This window comes from Geosmithia morbida (assembly GCF_012550715.1).
Source record: "Geosmithia morbida isolate 1262 chromosome Unknown scaffold_18, whole genome shotgun sequence".
In the NCBI taxonomy this organism is placed as follows: Eukaryota; Fungi; Ascomycota; class Sordariomycetes; order Hypocreales; family Bionectriaceae; genus Geosmithia; species Geosmithia morbida.
Genome location: NW_023336205.1, coordinates 257,963 through 278,765, shown reverse-complemented (window position 1 = coordinate 278,765; position 20,803 = coordinate 257,963). Strand labels below are relative to the sequence as shown.

General features: G+C 55.9%; 5 protein-coding genes across 5 annotated transcripts; 2 read left to right on the top strand and 3 right to left on the bottom strand.

Moving 5' to 3' along the window:
* Positions 1 to 1,071: 1,071 nt before the first annotated feature.
* Positions 1,072 to 3,941, top strand: GMORB2_3457 (Fungal trans; the record flags this gene model as incomplete). Its single annotated transcript, XM_035465433.1, is given in 5 exon segments — positions 1,072 to 1,103; positions 1,380 to 2,010; positions 2,071 to 2,153; positions 2,173 to 2,461; positions 2,526 to 3,941. The coding sequence occupies 5 exon segments, from the start codon at positions 1,072 to 1,074 to the stop codon at positions 3,939 to 3,941; spliced, it is 2,451 nt and encodes an 816-aa protein (XP_035318698.1).
* Positions 3,942 to 4,641: 700 nt separating this feature from the next.
* Positions 4,642 to 6,030, bottom strand: GMORB2_3456 (uncharacterized protein; the record flags this gene model as incomplete). Its single annotated transcript, XM_035465432.1, has 3 exons — positions 4,642 to 5,725; positions 5,790 to 5,878; positions 5,947 to 6,030. The coding sequence occupies 3 exons, from the start codon at positions 6,028 to 6,030 to the stop codon at positions 4,642 to 4,644; spliced, it is 1,257 nt and encodes a 418-aa protein (XP_035318697.1).
* A 504-nt stretch (positions 6,031 to 6,534) lies between these two features.
* Positions 6,535 to 9,618, top strand: GMORB2_3455 (pre-mRNA-splicing factor ATP-dependent RNA helicase DHX16; the record flags this gene model as incomplete). Its single annotated transcript, XM_035465431.1, has 1 exon — positions 6,535 to 9,618. One exon carries the CDS (start codon positions 6,535 to 6,537, stop codon positions 9,616 to 9,618), a length of 3,084 nt encoding a protein of 1,027 aa, XP_035318696.1.
* A 313-nt stretch (positions 9,619 to 9,931) lies between these two features.
* On the bottom strand, positions 9,932 to 11,951 carry GMORB2_3454 (Multicopper oxidase with three cupredoxin domains; the record flags this gene model as incomplete). Its single annotated transcript, XM_035465430.1, has 2 exons — positions 9,932 to 11,520; positions 11,669 to 11,951. 2 exons carry the CDS (start codon positions 11,949 to 11,951, stop codon positions 9,932 to 9,934), a joined length of 1,872 nt encoding a protein of 623 aa, XP_035318695.1.
* A 2,657-nt stretch (positions 11,952 to 14,608) lies between these two features.
* GMORB2_3453 (Protein tyrosine kinase) lies at positions 14,609 to 19,609 on the bottom strand (the record flags this gene model as incomplete). Its single annotated transcript, XM_035465429.1, has 8 exons — positions 14,609 to 16,633; positions 16,725 to 16,868; positions 16,947 to 17,426; positions 17,511 to 18,783; positions 18,928 to 18,992; positions 19,075 to 19,104; positions 19,173 to 19,307; positions 19,385 to 19,609. Coding segments are annotated over 8 exons (4,377 nt in total), but the record flags the coding sequence as incomplete, so codon positions are not given.
* Between the last annotated feature and the right edge of the window lie 1,194 nt (positions 19,610 to 20,803).

Here is a 20,803-nt window from a genome sequence, read left to right as displayed (position 1 = left end):
TTCTGTTGAGCCGCAGATAATGACATTCGGGCTTAGGGTGCCACAGCTAAGGTCTGCCTCTAATTCTGCAACTCCATGTGAGACGCTAGCCCCTATTGTCCCTGTGCGCATACTTGAAGCTTACCGTGGTAGTTTCGATACCGGTAAAAGGATACACTGATAGACACCGAGGATGGTGAAAGCTTCCTATCTTCGGAGTAGTTATTGGACCTACAATGGGCTAAGAGTAAGTCGTTCGTAGACTAAACAAGCTCGACGGATTTTGCCTCGGTAGGAAATGTGATCAAATGATCTGTACCTGGACTGGTCGCTCTGCGGCTTCTATTGTCTGACCTGCCGTATCTCGGCGCGGGAGATCGCCGTCTCAGTTCCACTTATACGGAGGTGGGCTTTATTCTCATTCAAGTCCCCGTTCCTACGCCGGCAAGATCAGAATGTTGTTTGTCTCGCAAATTTTTCCTGAAGCCAGATTCACTAGTTGCTGTCTCACCATTCATTACCGTTGAGCCGAGTCTACATTCTATTCAATCTGTTCTTGCCACATATGGAATGTGCATCAAAGATTTTTCGGAATGAAAGGTCCATCGAAATGACTTCAATGTCTTCCATGGAGTTTTCTGCACTGCCTTGCAGTGTTGTGCCCCGTTCTGGACCGGACTCCAGATCCTTCAGTCCGAACACTGTTCAACAGGCACTCCCAGTCATAGAGCAGGGAACATCTGTTGTGCGTTGCGACAGTCGCCGCGTATAGGCAACTGCCAGGGGGGGCCTGTCCAGCCGATCTGTCACGACGATCTATGGAACTGGCTAGCGGTTCTGATGGGACCAAGTGGGCGTTACAGTATAGCAAGACACAACGTCAGCATAGGGCAGGCACCGACCCGTTAGGAGCAGAGTGGCACATGGTCAGTCCATGATTGCGTCGCGTCACAGATGTCGTCGACTTCCATGAATAGTCCCGTTTGGTGATGATACGGTGGTACTCAAACGAGTTGTTCAGTGCCTACATCGGGAGAGGTTTTGGTAGCTGTGAGGTACAGACAGTCCTTAGAGTTTGATACGAAATGATAGATGAAGCGAACAGAGGAGAAGGCCGCCATTGTGTACTTGCCGGCCTTGATTCAAGGTGAAGAATGAAGCCGGACGCGAAAAATGTCATCGCATCGAGAAACATATGCTTCTATATGAACCCCTTCATTTTGCCGTAATACTGGATTATTGCATTAAGCTCGATATTACTGGATAGCGTGGGAATGCTGACTGAGCATCAAGGTCAGGCGGGCAACAGCACGAGCGCAACGAGCAGCCAACTCTGGTCATCGGACAGTTTGATATGCAAAGAATAACATTTCGGAAAGTCCTCCTTGTCTAACGCATAGGATTATTCCGCAGATCTTCCCTGCGATCGACGTGGTGCCGCCGCATGGCGCTCATGCCGGCCAGGCCGAGAAAGACGCGAGGCCAATACCTGCGGGACTATCAGGGCCAGCACCTCAATCTATATCATCATCAAACCCGGCTCCAGTCGCCCAGGGAGTCACCAAGCTGCGTAGCTGTGTCATATACCGTCGTCGAAAGATCCGGTGTGACAAGCTGTCACCGTGCACCAACTGCCGACTTGCTAACATTGCGTGCGTCGTACCCTCGGCAAACGACAAGCCCCCGCGCTGGGCTCACCGTCTGGAGCGCGACGGGGGAGCTGGACCCGTGCCCTCCAACGCCGGTGTAAACCAGGTCATGGAGAGGCTGCGCACCCTTGAGAGCCTGGTCGAGGAGCTCAACGGCCAGCTGGAACAGGCTCGCGCTTCTGCCAATAGAGGATACGAGGATGCCTCGTCGGCGAGTAACCAGGACTCATCAAAGCCCCAGCTGACCACAGGCATGCTGGAGTCATCATCATCGACGGCGGGGACATCACGCTTGGAAAAGCCGTTTGGAAGGATGATGCTCCAGGACAGTTCCCGTAGTCGCTACGTGAGCAACGGCTTCTGGTCCCGCATCAGCGACGAGGTGTGTTCAAGATGGGTCCTGGCATCAAGATTTCGGTTTTGCTGACGTGAGACCCCAAAGATTGATGGTTTGAAAATGGATGCTCGTGAGCTTGGTGGTAATGATTCCGACTCGTCCGATGATGAGGATTCCCCGGGCCAGACGTCATCCATCACCTACGAGTCTAGCCGGACGCCGTCTGAACGCCACGCATTACTCTTCGGCTTTAAATGTCTCCGGTACCATCAATTCTGACTTATCAGAGTTCCGGCCGCTACCATCACAGATTCCATTCCTTTTAGACGTCTTCTCGGAGAATGTGAATTACATGCTCCAGGCTGTCCATATGCCGAGTATCATGTCACTGTCTCGCAACATGCGCAATTCTGACACGGTAGCCTTGGACGCCGCTGATGAGGCCTTGATGTTCTCCATCTCCTATGCGGCCGTTACCTCTACGGAGGAGGACGACGTGAGTTATCACCATCAAATTTGCCAACGTATCCTGAAACCGCTGGCTGACCATCATTTCCAAGGTGCTCATCAACTTCGGCACCATCAAGGCAGAGCTTAACATGAAATTTCGGCTAGGGCTTGAGCACGGTCTGGCCAAAGCAGACTTTCTCAACATGCCTCAGCTGAAACTTGTTCAGGCTCTCAGTATATTCCTCTACGTCGCTCGCCGCCACGACAGCCCGCGCTTCATCTGGATGATGACGGGGCTTGCCATCAGAATGGCCCGGGCTATCGGCTTACACCGCGACGGGCCAAATTTCCCACACATGACCCCATTCGAGGCCGAAATGCGCCGGCGCGCGTGGTGTGTTCTGTGCACGCTCGATATTCGCACATCCAAAGATCAGGGCATGGAGCTCTCCATCGCGCATGGCAGTTTCGACACAAAACTACCCCTGGATGTCAACGAGGATGACTTGTTTCCCGAAATGACCCAGCTCCCACCTGAACGTGATGAAATCACAGACATGTCGGGGCCTCTCGGTATCCTCGAGCAATGTATACTCACGAGAAAGATGATGTCGCCCGAAGTCAGGGACAGTGCATCCCCCTTGCAGGAACAAGCTCGTCTTCTTGACAGCACGTACGAAAAGATGAGCAACCGGTTCCTCAAGTACGGCGGTAAGCCCAACATTATGCTATGGGTCGGCGTGACAGCCACTAGGCTCGTCGTGTCCAAGATGACGCTCTTTAACGACGAAAAGTCGTGCCGCCAGTGGCGCTGGGTCTACCAGTCGTACACGCACTGGAATGCCATTGTCTACCTGCTTCTCGAGATTTCCCGCCGTCCTTGGACCCTCATCGCTGAGCGCATGTGGATCTCTCTGCACAGCAAGTGGCTGATTCCAGCGGACCCCAACATGGATAAGGGATCCAGGATGTGGATACCGCTACGCAAGCTAATGGCCAAGGCCAGGAGGCACAGGGACGCCGAGGCTAAAGCGTTGGCGGCAAGACCCAGGCGCAGTCGCGCACCTCGAGGTTGCCGATGCAAGGATTCCCCCCCTTCCAGTCCTCTGCCTTTCCCCAGTGAGAACAGCGAGGAGCTCTTCCGCCAGCACTGGCACAGCCTCATAATCCCAGACGATGGAGACATATCTGTCAATTCACAGGAGCCGGACACGAAGTTCACCCGGGCTGACAGCTCTCATCTGTCGACGGATTACACTCCAGGCCTTGCTTCTCAGCAAGAGTCCGCGTCGCGCCAGTGGTCGGGCTCGCTCTCTCCATATCCGACGGAGCAGCAAGACCAGCCGCTTGGTCATGCCCATATTCCACTTACTGCGGATCTCCCAATAGGTATCACCCAGGGATCATCTCAGCTTCTGGCAGCACCACCAACTCTTGTCCCCGGCCCGACGGATTGGTCTGGAAGTGGCGATGGCAGACATTGGGACCGGGCTTCACGCCCTGGTTATGGGCTACTGATGACATGAGCCTGGATAAGCTCAACAATGCCGACTTCGCAATGGATATGGATCAAATATTGACTGGAACAGTTGGCTGGAGTCGACGGCAGGGATGGACAAGGGACCGGCTGGCGCACAGCAACAGGGCCCGCTGGAATACTAATCGAATGGATGATGCATGATACCCATCATAGATGGTTTAGACTATGTACTAGGGTTCATTTCCTGTGAATACTCACCTCCGGGTGTAAAGTCCTCGACGCTGCAAACATGCCACGGCCGGAGGAGGCCGTGAAGTTTGACCGTGGCCCCTATCGTCGGTGGCCTTAAGGATCAGTGTATGGCCATACTCTTTCAATAATTCGTAACATGGTCGCGTGGCCCAATGGCAAGGCGTCTGACTACGAATCAGAAGATTGTGGGTTCGATCCCCACCGTGACCTTTCTTTTTGCTCTGATCCCCTCAAGACAATATCGTTGCCTTCTTTTTTTCTTTTGCTCGAGCTTCTCTTGCTTCGTGGACTTCCCTACTACAGTAGTTCTTGGTGTTATCAACGAGAGGGATGAGAAATTATAAGGGATATTCATGAATATTCCGGCAACTCAACACAAATAGATGCATGCCATGCATGGATACTCCGATACAACATAATACTCCAAAGTCTACGTCTATCCCCCCCTTGCGTCGTCTGCTTTTTTTCTTGCTTTCTTTACTCATTCAACATCATCATAACTCATCCTTTGCAGGAACAGCCTTGACCTCTGGACGACCAGAATCCTTATGCAGGTCGACGCCCCTTTTTGCACGTTGCTTCTCCCAGAGGTTCCAAAACTCCTTCTCCATCCCTTTGTCCATCTGATCAGGGAGGACGACCTCATACGTGACGTAGAGGTTGCCAAACTCGTGCTTGTGGTAGACGCTGTCGCCGTCCTCGTGCCACTTGGGCATGCCTTCCCCGGGGATAGTATCGATGTGGCCGGGCTGGACGACCTGGCCACGCTTGCGGCCGAGACGCACGGCGTGCCGATCGAGGTGGGTGAGGTTGCGGGTCCAGTCTCCCATCCAAGCCTCGCGAAGAGACAGAACCTCTGTCCAGTATAGATCATCGCCCTTGCGGCGGAAGTACATTCCGTCGAGGCGGTCGGGGTTGTTGGCGGTCGAGGGAGCCTGCTCGGTCAGGTGGACGATGAGGTTGCCGGCGTCCCAGTCGGGGCTCTCGTCGGCTTCGCCGTCGAAAACGATGCGGCCGCCGTTGGCGACGCCCCTCTCCACCTTGACGTCGACCATTGTGGGCTTGCGCAGGACACGGTTACCCTGGCAGTGGGGACAGCGATGCTTGATCCTTTCGCCACGGCCACCGCACACATCGCAGGGGCGCGTCATCTGCTGGAACATTCCCGGTGCAAGCTGCTGCTTGATGACGCGCATGCCCTGCCCACCGCACACGTGGCACTTGTCGACCTGGCCATCGGCGCTACCCGAACCGTCGCAGTCGTCACACACGTGCTGCTTCTCCCACTCGAAGTGCACTTCGCCGCCGTTGTAGAAGTCGGCCAGGCTGATCTGCACGCGTACCTCCATGTCACGACCGCGGGGGCGCCCAGGGGACCCGCCACCGCGTCCGCCACCGCCAAAGAACCGGCTGAACAGGTCGAAAGGGTCATGGTGCCCGCCGCCGCCGCGGCCGTTGCGGTGCGACTCAACGCCCTGATGGCCGTAGCGGTCGTAGATCTTGCGCGTCTCGGCGTCGCCCAGAACATCGTACGCTTCAGACACTTCGACGAATTTTTCGTGCGCGCTCTTATCGTTACTGTGATAGAGGGCATCGTCAGTCTAGGTAAACACGGCGGATTGAGATGGGTCGGGCGCATTACGGGTTCTTGTCTGGGTGGAACTTTTTGGACAGCTGGCGGTACGCCGACTTTAATTGCCGTTCCGTGGCATCTTTTTGTACACCTAGAACCTGCAGGCAACAATGTCAGCCAAATATATCCCTCGACAGTGATCTCTATCTGGAGGGTGGAATGTTACCTTGTAGTAGTCTTGGGCGCAAAGGGCCAGCTGGACCAGTGCCAGCAACAGCACCAAAGCCACAACCCTCCCGTTGAAGAACATGGTGGTTCAGTAGCCAACAAGGAAGGGCCCTGGAAGTGGGCAGAGGCTCAAGAAAAGCACAGCGCGGGTATCCAAGGTATACTTCCCTCCGTATGTCGTCGGAATGCCTAAAAATACAAAGGTGCAAGTGTGGTGGTTTGGTTCAGAGAAGGGAAGAAGATCCAACGTGTTCGTTGATAACAGAGTTGAGGTGTGGATTAAAGACGTGGCCCCATAGGCACTAGACGAATCCCCGGTACAGGTGGTTTCAGGCACTTACAGGCACTTGCAGGCACCGGAGAGCGCTATCAGACCCTTCACATCGGGATCTTATCGATAAGAATCGATCAGACTCGAAGCGAGTAATGCTTAACGATTTTCTTTTGTTTTCGTCAACTACGTCAGTCACCGTAGCCATCGTCATCTTTACCAATCGATCAGCCTGGGGTCTCCTTCTTGTCTGTTGCAGGTCTCACGCAAATCTTGCTCCAGACTCATTCGGAGAGGGGGATAAAGTCGCCCACGATGAGCTCCAAAAAGTATGCCCTCCTCCCCATGGACGACGGGGAGGTCGGTCCTCAAAAGGTCGGCAAGGAGAAAAAGCACAGGTCGCGCCGCCACCGTGATCGCGATGAAAAGTTCTTGTCCAAATCTTCGATGTCGCGCCGTGACCGGAGTCGCAGTCGCTCGAATTCCCCGTCGCGACGATCATCTTCCCGTCGCCACCAACAGAGCAGCAGATCCAAAAGCTACAGGTCCCGACGCGACGCCGATGCCGACCTCGACGATCGGTGGGCCGACGAGCCCCCGTCTGATGGTGACTACGATAAGGGAGCTGCTTCACGGGAAGATGAGCCAGAATTCGAGGAATCGGCCAGTAAGCGCGTCAAGCTGAGCCGCGACGATGCGGAAAATAACAACGAAAATGAAGACGACGCCGATCTCTCTGACGAAGCCAAGGAAGAGCGCCAGAGGGAACGCGATCTCGAAGAACGAGATGCTTTCACTAAGAGGTTGAAAGAGAAGGATGATTCACGGTCCAAGAAAGACCGCGACGGGCCGTCCTCGTCGCGAAGACGACTGGCCGAGGACGCCGCCGCCCGGGAAGCTGCCATGCCTGATCTGCGAGAGCGATCTAGGCAGGAGTACCTCAAGAAGCGTGAGATGGAACGTCTAGCGCTTCTCCGGAAGCAGGTAGCCGAGGAGACGCAGGAGCTCCAGAGCGGCATGCGCCTGTCGGATAAGGAGAAGGCCGAGTTTGCCAAGAACCGCGAGATTCTACGCCTCGCTGAGGAGCGGCTGACGATCGACGACCATCGAGACGGTTACGTGATGCCCGAAGATTACATTACCGAGAAGGGCAAGATGGACCGCAAGAAGAAGGAAGAGGCGCTATACAAGCGGTACGTGGACCGTGACGAGTTTGGGCAGGAGAAGTTTGTCACGGAACACGAGGAATGGGAGCGGGAGCAGACGGCCAAGGCCAAGGCGCAGATTCAAAGCAACGAGAGGCAAAATGACAGCTATGACTATGTCATGGACGAGGCCCAGTACATCCAATGGAACCTCGACACGCGCATGGCTGGTGAGGGCAAGACCTTGACCAAGGAGCAGCGCTTCCTGGACGCCCAGATTGAGGCTGCCGAGAAGAAGGCCCTGTCCATCCAGGAAACGAGGAAGACGCTCCCCATCTATCAATACCGCGAAGAGTTCCTGGCCGCCCTGGAGCAGCACCAGGTCCTGGTCCTTGTTGGTGAGACGGGTAGCGGAAAGACGACGCAGCTGCCCCAGTACCTCCACGAGGCTGGATACACCAAGAACGGCATGAAGGTCGGATGTACCCAACCGCGACGAGTAGCTGCCATGAGTGTGGCTGCACGCGTGGCCGACGAGGTGGGCGTCAAGGTCGGTAACGAGGTCGGGTACTCGATTCGTTTCGAGGACAACACGTCAGACAAGACGGTTCTCAAGTACATGACGGACGGTATGCTTTTGCGAGAGTTCATGACAGAGCCCGATCTAGCAGGCTACTCGGCCATCATGATTGACGAGGCCCACGAACGGACGGTTCACACCGACATCTTGTTAGCGCTGGTCAAAGATTTGTCGCGTGAGAGGCCCGAACTCAAGCTTCTTATCTCGTCGGCTACAATGAATGCCGAGAAATTCGCCCAATACTTTGACGACGCGCCTATCTTCAACATTCCCGGTCGACGATACCCCGTCGATATCTACTACACGCCGGCTCCCGAAGCCAACTACCTGGCGGCTGCTATCACGACGACGTTCCAGATCCACACGACACAGGGCAAGGGAGACATCCTCATCTTCCTTACGGGACAAGACGAGATTGAGGCGGCGGAACTGGAGATTTCCGAGACGGCCAAGAAACTAGGCAGTCGGGTCAAGGAGCTCATCATATGCCCCATCTACGCCAATCTACCGTCAGAGCTGCAGTCCAAGATCTTTGAGCCGACGCCTGACGGCGCGCGCAAGGTGGTACTGGCCACCAACATTGCCGAGACGAGTCTGACGATTGATGGCATCGTATATGTTATCGATCCCGGCTACGTCAAAGAGAACGTCTACAATCCGCAGACGGGAATGTCCAACCTGGTAGTTGTGCCGTGCTCACGGGCGTCAGCCAACCAGCGCAGCGGTCGTGCCGGTCGTGTTGGTCCGGGCAAATGCTTTCGACTGTACACGAAATTTGCATACATGAACGAGATGGACGAGTCGACAATGCCCGAGATCCAACGGACCAACCTGAACTCGGTGGTGCTGCAGCTCAAATCGCTCGGCATCAATGACCTGCTCGACTTCGACTTCATGGACCCGCCACCGACGGAGGCGCTGATCGGAGCGCTGAACCAGCTGTTCGCACTGCAGGGTCTGAACCACAAGGGCGAGTTGACCAAGATGGGTCGGCAGATGGCCGAGTTTCCCACGGACCCGATGCTTGCCAAGGCAGTACTAGCAGCAGACAAGGAGGGGTGCGTGGACGAGGTGCTGTCTATTGTGTCGATGCTGGGCGAAGCCTCTGCACTCTTCTTCCGGCCCAAGGACAAAAAAATCCATGCCGACAGCGCGCGCAACCGGTTCACGGTGAAGGAGGGCGGCGACCATGTCACACTTCTCAACGTGTTCAACCAGTGGGTCGACAGCGACTTCTCGCCGGTGTGGGCACGGGAGAATTTCCTGCAGCAGCGGTCCCTGACAAGGGCACGCGATGTGCGCGACCAGCTGGCCAAGCTATGCGAAAGAGTGGAGGTGGCGCCTTCGTCGTGCGGCGCATCCAACCTGCGGGCCATCAAACGGGCCATCACGGCGGGCTTCTTCCCCAACGCGGCACGGTTGCAGAAGAGCGGTGACAGCTACCGCACCGTCAAGAACAACACGACGGTATGGATCCACCCCAGCAGCGTGCTCATGGCCGTGGACCCTCCCGAGAAGACGGTGGTGTACTTTGAGCTGGTGCAGACGACAAAGGAGTACATGCGCAGCGTCATGCCCATTGACGCCAGTTGGTTAGCGGAGCTGGCGCCGCACTTTCACAAGAAGAAGGATATCGAAGCCATGGAAGAGAAGAAGATGCCCAAACAGCGATAAGGCAGCGACATGTTAGTTATATAATTGTTTCATTACAAATTTTTTTATCGTGTGTATCCCCATCTCGTTCTCCCATTAAGACCAACGCATCGAAGCCGAGAACCGTTAAAAAGCCATGAGACGATCACATCAAGCCAGGAAACCATTATATCAGCCAAGGGAACAAAGATGATGCCCAAAGAGAAACTTTTTTCCATCCAATATTAAGTGACTATATGTTAAGTCTTCCTCGATGATATATATATATATACATGCTATGCGAAGAAGAAGAAGAGGAAGAGCAAAGGGGGCAGAAAAGAAAGACGAGGCCAGGTTAGACAAGAGCCTGGTACTCCATAGGGATTTCGGGCCAAGCGTCAACACCATCTTGGATGACAACCATCATACCGCCGACGAGGTGGTTGTCGATGTGGCAATGGAGCAGGAAGGCGCCAGGGTTGACGACGTGGTAGCGCACAGCCGTCCAGGCGAGGGTGGTGACGGCAGGCGGGCTGATGAAGGTATCCCTACGGGGCGGGTCGACGAGGTTGAAGAGGTCGGGCCTCTCCTTGACGGCCTCGTTGACCGAGGTCCAGTTGAAAGCGCCGTTTCCAGAGCCTATCTGGAACATCTTGTTGCTGTGCTTGTGAATGGGGTGGGAGGGCATGGGGGAGTAGTCTGCGAGGAAGACGAGGTCGACCCAGGTACCGTTCTTGGTGGAGATGGTGACGTTGTCGGACAGGCCGGGCTGGGGGTTGAACAGGGTGGGCAGGGCGTTGGCGTCCTCGATGTCGTCAGGCATGAAGCGAGTGCTGTTCATTGCCCACAGGTACGAGGCGCCGTCCGTCTTCATGTGAAGGATGAAGGTCTGGTCGGCCTCCTGGGCGATGGGCTCGGCCGGGAAGGGTCGGGCAATGGTCTGGTTGAAGAAGACGACGTCGTCGGACAGGGCCACGCCGACAATGTCAATGTACGGCTGGGAAGTGACATCGCTATCGCTGCTGCTGCTGTTACCTGCACCTCGACCCCAGCCACCGCCCTCGACAACGGACAGGATAGCGTTGCCGACAATCATCTGGGGGGCCGTTATGGCGTTGAAGCGCAGCTTGAAGTCGCCGGGCCTGGGGGTGTGGACGAGGATGGAGAAGCGGTCGCCGTTGGTGACGCTGAGGGCCTGGACTTTCTGGGGCTCGATGTAGGAGCCGTCCATGGCGTACACCCAAATGTCGTGCTCGTCGATGGAGAGGACACCGGTGATGAAGTTGACGGAGCCGATGACGTCGATGGCGATCCACTCGCCCGACTCGGAGTAGATGGTCTCGACGGATCCCTCAGTGGGCGTGCATCCGGCGAAGATCTCACTGGCCATCTCGGCCGGCTTGGCCTTCTCGCCGCCGCCCAGGTCGCCGATGGCGCCCATGACTTCGATGGGCAGGCAGGACTTGTCCGTCATCTCGGACCCGGGCACCAGGGCCAGGAAGGCCTGCTGGTCGGGCGTCAGGTGGGCCTTGACCTCTTCAGGGTCCAGGCAGTTGACGCTGCCGTGGCCGTTGAAGACGACGGAGTCGTAGCACGAGACCTCGATGCGCGACGCGGACGTCACCACGCCCTTGTACGTCTCGTTGTAATGCGAAAAGTCCGAGATGGCCAACGGGTACACGTTACGCTCGGCCTGCACGAGCTTCCGGAGTGTCTTCCTGTCCTTGGTGATTTTGCGGAACGGCTTCGGGTCGTCGGCTCGCGGGTGGATGACGATGGGGCCGTACAGACCGTCCTCGATCTGGCTCCTGAAGTGGGAGTGGTACCAGTAGCTGCCGTACTGCGTCGCTTCGAACCGATACTCGAACGACTTGGAGGGTTCGATAGGCCTCTGCGTCACACCGGGGACGCCGTCGGACCAGGGTGTTCCCAACATCTCGATGCCTTTTTTTTTGGGGGGGGAGTCAGCATATACACACCATGTCCATGTCTGGATATCTTCCCATCTTCTCCATCCTCTTCTCGGAAGAGAAAGAGATGGAGAGAAGGAGGTGGATAGAGGGAGAGGGAGGAAAGGAGGAGAGAGACTGACCGTGAAAGTGCGTCGTGACATTGTACGGCGACTCATTGTGCACGCGGACGAGGACACTGTCATCCTGATCGATCTCGAGAACGGGGCCAGGACTCTGGCCGTTGACGAGGAAGGCTTCCCTCGAGAAGCCATCGGGCGCAACATTTCCCCAGGTGACGAAGAGGTCAAACGTCCTGGGCTGGGCAGGGAGTTGAGGAGGATGGGAGAAGGCAGCAGCAGAGACGCCGGTCAGAAAGATGTTGAGCACGGAGCCCAAGACGGGCAGCCAAGCTGCAGATACCATGATGTTTTATTTTATGAGGGAGCAGATGACGAAACAAAACAAGGTGTCTCTCTCCTAACTCTCACTCACTCGCTCGCTCACTCACTCACTCACATACACACACACCAAGAGACAGAGTAGGGTTAGAAACAATAGGAGGGAAAGAAGGGAGGGGGGGGGGGGGGGGGGGGGGGGGGGGGGGGGGGGGGGGGGGGGGAGGAAGAAGAAGGATTGTAAGAATCCATAGGATTTATATAGCATATGTGTTTGTCTGATCCTTCGCGGCTCCAATGCGTCTCACATGTTTTACCGCGTGGCATTGTCTTTCCAAGACCGGAAAGGTGCTATTCCACATGTCGGGAGCAACCATGGTAAGCATCTTACTCTCCTTCCTGTACGAAGACATATCCTGACCATGGCTACGGGGATGATCCGGGGAGGAAAAAAATGGGCCGAGGAGTTGTCAGGCAGGATTGGAGAAGGAAGATGAGGGAAAACAGCTGGGGAGACATCACTAGGGGATGGAGTGCAGGCTGACATTGCGGCCCGGGAGGGTAGAAGGGGGCGGCGGGGAGGATCTGAGTACGATTCGGTAAGCAAGAGGAGAGGTGATGGATACAATGTTGTTACAAGGTTGTTGGTATGTAGCAGACAAGTCTCTGACGAAAATGCAGGGCAGCAGTAATTGAATTTCTTGGCGAGATGCGAGCAAAATGTTGCCTGCAAGCGGCCAAGACATTCAGAGCTCTTGAACTGTACGGATACATATTACTCTTAGTACGGCGAGATCTACAAGCTGCCAAGCTGAGGCTGGAAGAGACAGGGAGACTATTAATAATAATACTAACTATCCTAAGAGTGGAATGCGGGTCAGAGCCCAGACTAATAACACTTTTGGTTAAACTATTACTTGGTATCAATGCCCGTCCGTACACGAGAGTCCGTAAAGGATCAGAAGAACCAAGAGGGAGAGAGAGGATTAAAGCTAAGGAGTTGGGAAACACTTCTTTCTTCTTCTTCTTCCTTCTTCTACAAAGTGTTCCACGATAACGAGAGCGCTCGTAACTCGTAGGCGGTAAAAAATGCATGTCCTAGACTAGGATAGTTCAAGGCCCCTTTCAGCTTTTGTTGAGGATCTATTTCCTATTCAGGCAACATTCGGTCTCGTACTCGTAGAAAGAACTGAGCTGAGCCGGAGGGGGGGGAGTCTGACACCTACGGCCTGAGTGAGATTGACGATCCCTGTCCTTGCCAGAATGAGGCGGCGCCACGAGGTTCCCGTTATCCACCTTCTTCTATCTTGACCGCATTCAGGTCGTAATACTAGTTGCCAGGAGTTGAAGGTTAGACTAATGATGCTCGTCGTACAAGAGCCCCTCGTACAAGAGCCCCTCGTACTAGAGCAAGTGTCGAAGTAATCAACAAGTCAAACTAGTCGGTGAACTGATCAATAAGAATTCAGTAGCCATTACGGATAATGATGAGAATCTCTTGTATCAAGAGAGGAGAAATCTCTTCCCGCCCTCAAGAGTTTCGCACTAGCCTTTCTACTCCGCATTCTCCACAGATCACCTACCTGTACATGTCTGCATCTACTTCTACGAGTACGAGTGAGTACTCGCACACGCAAAGTATGGAGTGTTAAGTCTGCTCCATAGTTTCTTGTTAATAGCCAGTGATCTCACTCCGTTAAACTATCACTTCTGACTCCTCGCAGGATGACGGCGTGTAGCCACCATGTTCTTCGTAAGACGGGCATTCCACACAACCTCATGATGCTGCTTACTCCGCACCTCCTCATGCCCTGTATTACTACATGCAACTTCCGCTGTATATAGTAACAGAACCTCCCTACCATTCATGGACACTTGGTAATCATAACATCATGGCTTCTTGGGCCTCTTGGGCCTCTTGGGCCACCTTCTACGAGTCCAGCCAATGTCGACCATATATGCCAGTCCAAGCAACCTGAACAAATAATCATCCTCGTGTCATCGTACCTACTATCCTGTCATCACAGGCTACAAGCTATTACCAAACATCCTTGTCTCCATCTTCAGTCTAAGACTAGCATGGTCTTGGCATGGATGGCTACAGCTAATATAATTGTACCAAATCAGGCATCACGACATGTTATCTACACAGGTATTAGTATCGATATGTTCATTCCTTCATCTCTCTCTCTCTCTCTCTCTCTCTCTCTCTCTCTCTGCTTTCTCTTTTCTCCTGCCTTCTCTTCTTCTCAATTGACCGGTTCTTGAAAGGAGAGAAGAAAAGAAAATCTTTTTTTTTCATTGACCCATAGGAAAAGAAACTGTTGATACCCGGTGCCAAGTCATTGCCATTAGCATGTGTGTGAGTGTAGAAAAAACAGAAGGGAAAGGGGGAAAAAGTAATGTCTTCTATGTCTGTCGTATAGAGTCGTGTGATTTCATGCGAGTGTGAATGTGTGAGTGTGTGTGAGTGTGTGTGAGTGTGTGTGTGCGTGTGTATGTGTGTGCGTGTGTGTACGTGTCTCTTGTCTCTTGTGTGCTTCATATGTATGCATGTACCATGCTTCTCTTTGTCTCTGCTTCCTCCCCTCAACTCCATCGCATCTCACGTGGTCGTCTCTTACTAGCTGCATGTCCCACTCCTCCAGGTCTAGACGGATCATTCCTCTCTCGTGGCGTCGTACTCCCAACGTTACTGCTGCTCGTCGTCGGTCTGGACCCTGATGATGACGACGCCACCGACGGATGCTCCTTGTTGCTCATCCTCGTGTTACCCGCCGACGTGACCACAGGCGTCGTAGGCCTGGGCCTGGGAGACGTCGGCGTCGTCATCTCCCGCAGTACCGGACGGCTGCCCCGACTATGGAGGACCGGAGGGGTGGCCGATCTCGGCAGTCTGCTCTCTGCCGCCGCCGACGTCGCCGTGATGGCCGGGTTGACCCGTCTAGGCAGACCCGTGGGCCCGTCCCGGCTGCGGGGACGGTATATCGATCCTTCTCTCTCGAGCGCCGCCGTCGACCGTCGCGGGCTGGCCGACACGGCAGACTCGACGATGGGCCCGTTGGTCGCCAGGCTAGCCCTGCTCCTCCTGTGCGTCGGCGTCTGCGGTTGCGACGCCGACGGCGCGTGATGACGATGCGGGTGGTGGAATGCCGCAGGTGTGTAGCTCGTGTTTCTCCTAGACATCCGCCGCGACACCGACGTCGCCGGCCCCCCCGTCTGCTGATGCTGCAGTGACAGCGTCGACGACGACGACGACGACGCCGACGACGCCGACGAGGGGGCCGCCAGACCCGGTGACGATACCCCGTCGTGCAGCATCAGCATGGCCGAGTTGCCGCCGCCGATGTGCAGCCGAACCAGCTCGGAGGCCAGGTTGCGCACCAGCACCGCCGAGTCGGCCTCGGCGAGCACCTGGATCGACTCCATGAGCACGCGCACCTGCGCCGTGTTGAGCGTCTGGGACCCGTCGCCCCGGCCCAGCCCCGGCCCGGCTGCGTCCATGATGATGCGCACCAGCCGGAGCAGGTTCAGCCTGACGACGGCCTTCTTGTGGCCCAGCCTCTGCGCTATGCCGGCGAACATCTCCGGTCGGGCCAGCGACGCCGCGATCGACGGGCTCAGCCGCAGCAGCTTGAGCAGCGGCTCGAGCAGGTTCGAGTCGAACGCGTTGAGACGGTTCGTGCCGAAGCAGCCCACGATGGCGCGCGTAAAGTTTCCGTCCATCAGGTGCGACTCCACGTTGGCCGTCTCCTCCTGCAGCCAGATCAGGATGGCGTCGAGCGCCGTCACCTGCCAGTACTGGTCCGTCAGAAGCGACACGTAGAACGCCAGCCCGTTGTTCTGCCACAGGTACCGTCTGCCCTTGGATCCCGAGTGCGCCATGTCGCAGAGGATCGGCAGCGCAAACTCCTTGGGAGGGCGGTCCGTCTTGAGGGTCCGCAGCAGCAGCGGGATGATGCCGCCCACCGCCGCATCCTCCTGCCGCTCCTTGTTGAGCCGGCACAGGTTGAACAAGGTCGTGAGCACCTGGTTCGAGATCTCCCGGAAGTGCCTGGGACCCTTCTTCAGGCTGAAGCTGAGCAGGTCGATCAGGAACTCGATCGCGTCGGCCGAGTGCAGCACCTGCAACGTCGTCGACAGCATAGACAGGTTCTTGATGAACTTGAGCATCGTGATCTGGTGCATGGGCGTCATCCGTCGCAGGTCTTTGAGCACGCTCTTGAGCACCTGCCGGTCCGCCACCACCTCCTTGACGTAGTTCTCCGCCTGGCTGAAGAGGTAGAAGATGTTGACGATGCGGCCCTCTATCAGCTCGCCCAGCTCATCCTCGCCCTCCTCGTCCAGCACCCGGTGCAGCACCAGCGCCAGCGGGTACAGGATCTTGCTGCGCGAGAATATCCTGCAGAAGTCGTTCTTGGGCGTCGGGCCCTGCAGCTCAAACACGTTCCAGACGCCGTTGACCCCGATCAGCACCAGGTCCCGCGCGCTGTCGTAGTCCTCGTCCAGAAACTCCACCAGCACGTTCAGACCACCCGCCGACACAAACATCTGCAGTGTCAGCGTCGACGTCTGGTACATCTGCCGCACAAAGGCTGCCGCCTCCAATCGGATCTCGTTGGAGTATTGCCGTGCCGCGAATTTAGTAATGATGGGGATGCCACCGACGAAACACAGATTTTCCTGGATCTCGACGTCGTCCAGAATGATCTACGTCGTGTTAGTTCTGTACCTACATGTATGCTTGACGGATATCTGTGCTTGACAGGGGAGGGAAAAAGAAGAAGGGGAGGGGACGTACCGCGTTGACGACTTTGAGAAGCTGCAGAATCATAAACTGACTGCTCTTGACCGTGCACGGCTCCAGGATTTCTAGAATAGGCAGCAACCCATGAGCGCTCAGAATCATGTTCTTGGCCTCGTGATTCTCCCAGAGCAGGCCAAGCTATCATGCAAGCGTTAGCTTTCGGGGCATCGAACAGACAAAACGGAAGCGAGGGGTGTGGTGTGGTGTGGTCATTACCAGATCCTCAGACAGCTCCGAGAGCTCCTCCTCCCCCTCTGAGAACTTCAAATTCCTGACAAGCGACTCAACCTTCTCCGCCAGGCGAGCATGTCTGTCCCTGGCAATGTTCGCCTCGAGGTCCATCTCGTCCCAGCCGGGGTCCATGGATGCAAAGGGGTCGTCCTCGTCTCCGTCGTCGCCCAGCCACGAGTTGCTCGACATCTGGGACAGCATGAGCTTGCCGTCCTCGGATCCCAGCTCGCTCTCCTCCTTCTCCAGCCCCGTGCTGTCGGGCCCAAACACGTCGGAGAAGTCCTCGTCGTCGTCCTCGGCAAATTTCTGAATCTCGATCGACGACCGCGCCCGCTGCAGGGGCTTGTCCGGGAGCACCGACGGTCGGGGTGCCACCTTCTTCCGAAGACTGCCGCTGTCGGGCGCCTGCATGGACCGAGGTAGGCTCGTGAGGTCGGACGGGTGGAATAGACGGGGGGGGTCGACCTGTGACGGTTTCCCAAGGGTTAGCTACCAGCATGCTCTCTCATTCTTATTCCCAGCTGAGCGGCCACGTGGTGGATGCCTAACCTTTCTCGCGGCCTGGTTTGGCTTCTGGTCAAACACGCTGTCGTTGTCGATGAACAAGTCGGAAAAGTCCTCGATGCTCTGTTCGCGGTACACCACATCCGGGCGCGACGGGAGCTCAAACTTGCCAAAGGATGGCTTAGGCGGGGACCTGCCCTGGTGAGGTCCGCGATAGGGCTGATCGAGGCTCGACTTGGTGCGGCGGTGGGAGCGCGGCGAGGGCTCCATCAGCCTATCCGCCTGCCCCCGCGTCGGGCGTATCGTCTTCTCTTGGGAGTCGAAATCTCGGTAGAAGCTGGGGCCCCTGATGGTCATGAGCTCGCCCTCAAAAGAGTCATCGCAGCTGTTTCCGCCACCGTTCCTGTCCTCGTTGGCGTACGCAAACGACTTGAGCCTGTCGCTCGAGAGCAGGCCGCCAAAGTTGTCCTGGCCCTTGAGGTGGGGCAGCTGCAGCGCACTCGGGGAGATTGACGTGGCAAAGTCGTTGTCCCAGTTGTCGTCGTCGGCCATCTCCGGCACCATGAAGGCCTCGGCGCCGGGCTTGGGCTTTGCCAGGCTCAGCGGGCCCTTTGCAGGCGTGCCGCCCTGGTACCGCAATGCCGACGCTGCGCTCTCCGATCCCGACGAGGCGCGCAGGTTGGGCTCCGAGGACTCGAGCGCCTTGTTCCACTGCTTCACCTCCTCGACGGCCTGGGTAAAGTTGTCGGGCGCCTTGGAGACGGGGACATCGGCGCGGCGGCATCCGACGATCCAGGAATGCTTCAGGAGCTTACGGGCCGTGACTCGGAGGTTGGGGTCCTTCTGGAAGCACTGCATCAGGAAGTCTCTGGCGGCGGCGGAGATGCCCTCCGGGAGCGGCGGGTGGTCGTCGTTGACGATGGCAAACAAGGCGGGCATGGCAGCCAGGTTGTGGTACGGGGGCTTCCCCTGGAGGAGCTCAATGACGGTACATCCGACGCTCCAGATATCCGAGGCCGAGCTGGCGCCGGACAGCTGGATGATCTCGGGGGCCATCCAGTAAGGCGTGCCGACCACCTGAGCTTCCTTATCCTGGCCGCTAGCCAGCGTGCTCGTGGAGACGCCAAAGTCGGCCAGCTTGACGGTTCCATCCTTGGTGGTGAGGATGTTGGCACCCTTTATATCGCGGTGAATGACACCCTGATCGTGGAGGTACTGGAGACCGTGAAGGACCTGAGTCATGTAGACGCCTACCAAGTTCTCGGGGAACTTGCCGTAGGCCTTGCATATCGAATGTAGGGAGCCATTTTCGCAATACCTAAGTCTCCCGTGTCAGCCGCCATTCCCTTCTCTCGTCCTCGTCCTCGTCCTCCTCTCTCTCTCTCTCTCTCTCTCTCTCTCTCTCTCTCTCTGCCATCGTTTCGTCGTCGTTCGATCCGGGAGGGGCAGGCAGGCAGCGTACTCTAGAATGATGTTCAGACACTCGGTGGTCTTGACAAAGCCAATGTACTTGACAATGTTGGCATGCTAGTTGGTAGAAAGGGTCAGTCTCATTGTCAGATATCTGAATGAGTGTGTGTGTATGTGTGTGTGTCTAAGTGTCACTTACCAAGAGGTTCTTCAAAAGATCAATTTCACTCTGTTTGTTGTTGCTGTTAGCCGCCCGTCTTCTCGGCCGCCACGCGTACTTTGTACTGTCCAACGCACCTCGATCATGCGCAGCTCGCTCTTGGGGAGATCGCCCAGACGAATCTGCTTCACGGCAACAGCCTCGCCCGTCCCCCAATTGAAAGCCTTGTAGACAGCGCCGAACGCGCCTTTGCCTATGCACTCCCCCAGACGCTGAGGGATGGTGGCACAAAAGTCAGTCCAGATGGCACGACACAGACGCGGGGGACACAAAAACAGCAAAGGCTCACGTAGTCCTTCAATCCTGGATCCTGCACGGCCAGGGACTCTCTACTCTTATCCTTGCGCGACGGCGTGCTGTCGACCCTCTCCCTCGAGGCCACGACCCGGCCATTGCGCTGCCCTTGTAGCGGTCGTTCTGGCATACTCACGCTCTCCTCCCCCACCTCTGGTACCGCGGGCGCGACGACGGCGCCGTGTCGTCTTCCTTGACCGTCGTGGCCCCTCTTGGGGCTCTACCTCTGCAGGTGAGAGGAGAAGAAGGAGTGGAGTCGTCGTTGTTGGCTATCGATCGAGTATCGTCGTCGTCGGAGCCGAGGAGTCGAAGTCGAGGGTGCGGGCGGCGACGGTCGTCGGGAGGGAAGAGCTGTCATTGCCCGGCAGACAGATCCTACGCTTTTTGTGTGTTTTGAGAGAGAGCAGGGAATAGTCGAATGTTGGGCAGAGAGAGCTTGAATATCCCAGGCCTGGAATTCTTTCCCGTCCCTCTCCTTCTTGTTGACGTCGTGCGTGGTTTGGGCGGTAGAGAGAGGATAGAGAGAGAGGGAGGGAGGGAGAGAGTAGAGAGGACGAGTACAGTATGGATCTGTTTCTGGAGGGGCCGCCGGTTTGGGTACGTCGACAACAGCATTGAGCTAAAATAGCACCAGAAAAAAGACACCGACGGGTGTATGCAGGCACGAAAAAAAAAAAAAAATACACAGCAGAGTACAAAATAAATTGAGCAGAAATCCTGCTTAATTAAACGGTAAGAGTCGAAGCGAATAGCGGGATACAAACTTGCTGTGAATACTAATAAGAGCAGGTATGAATCTCATCTCATGTATGCACGATGGAAAAAGAAACGAGTGAAACCATCTTCAGGGCGTTGACTTGTTCTCCCTTGGTGCCTGATGATGTATTCATGTCGCCGCCGAGGAATAACCTGTACCAGACATGATAACACATTCTCAGCACCGTCCCTCCGGTCGTCTCTCCTCATCCTGGCCTTCTGGCATAGGATTGTTAGACACGACAGATGAATTGGTCTCGTCTCTACACCACCTGAATACGATAATGGTAGCTCCCACCGCTATTGCTGCTACTACTACTACTACTTACTGCTACTATTTAATGCTACTGCTACTGCTACTACTGCTACTGTGCTACTGTTACGAATATCACCGGCTCACCGCAGTCGGCTTCACCCTCATGACACTGACCAGTTCCGTTTCCGCGTAGTACGAGTCACACGGCCGATAAGACTTCCTGTTTGATGAAGATACTTTCAAGTAGTATTCATGCTTATATCGAACAAGATGAGAAGAAAAAGACACACAAGTCACCTTTCCCTAGATGACAAAATTCCATTACCTAAACGCCAAACGCTCCAATCCACGAGGACGATATCCTCTACCGATCCATGACAACATAATACCCACCATCCCCCC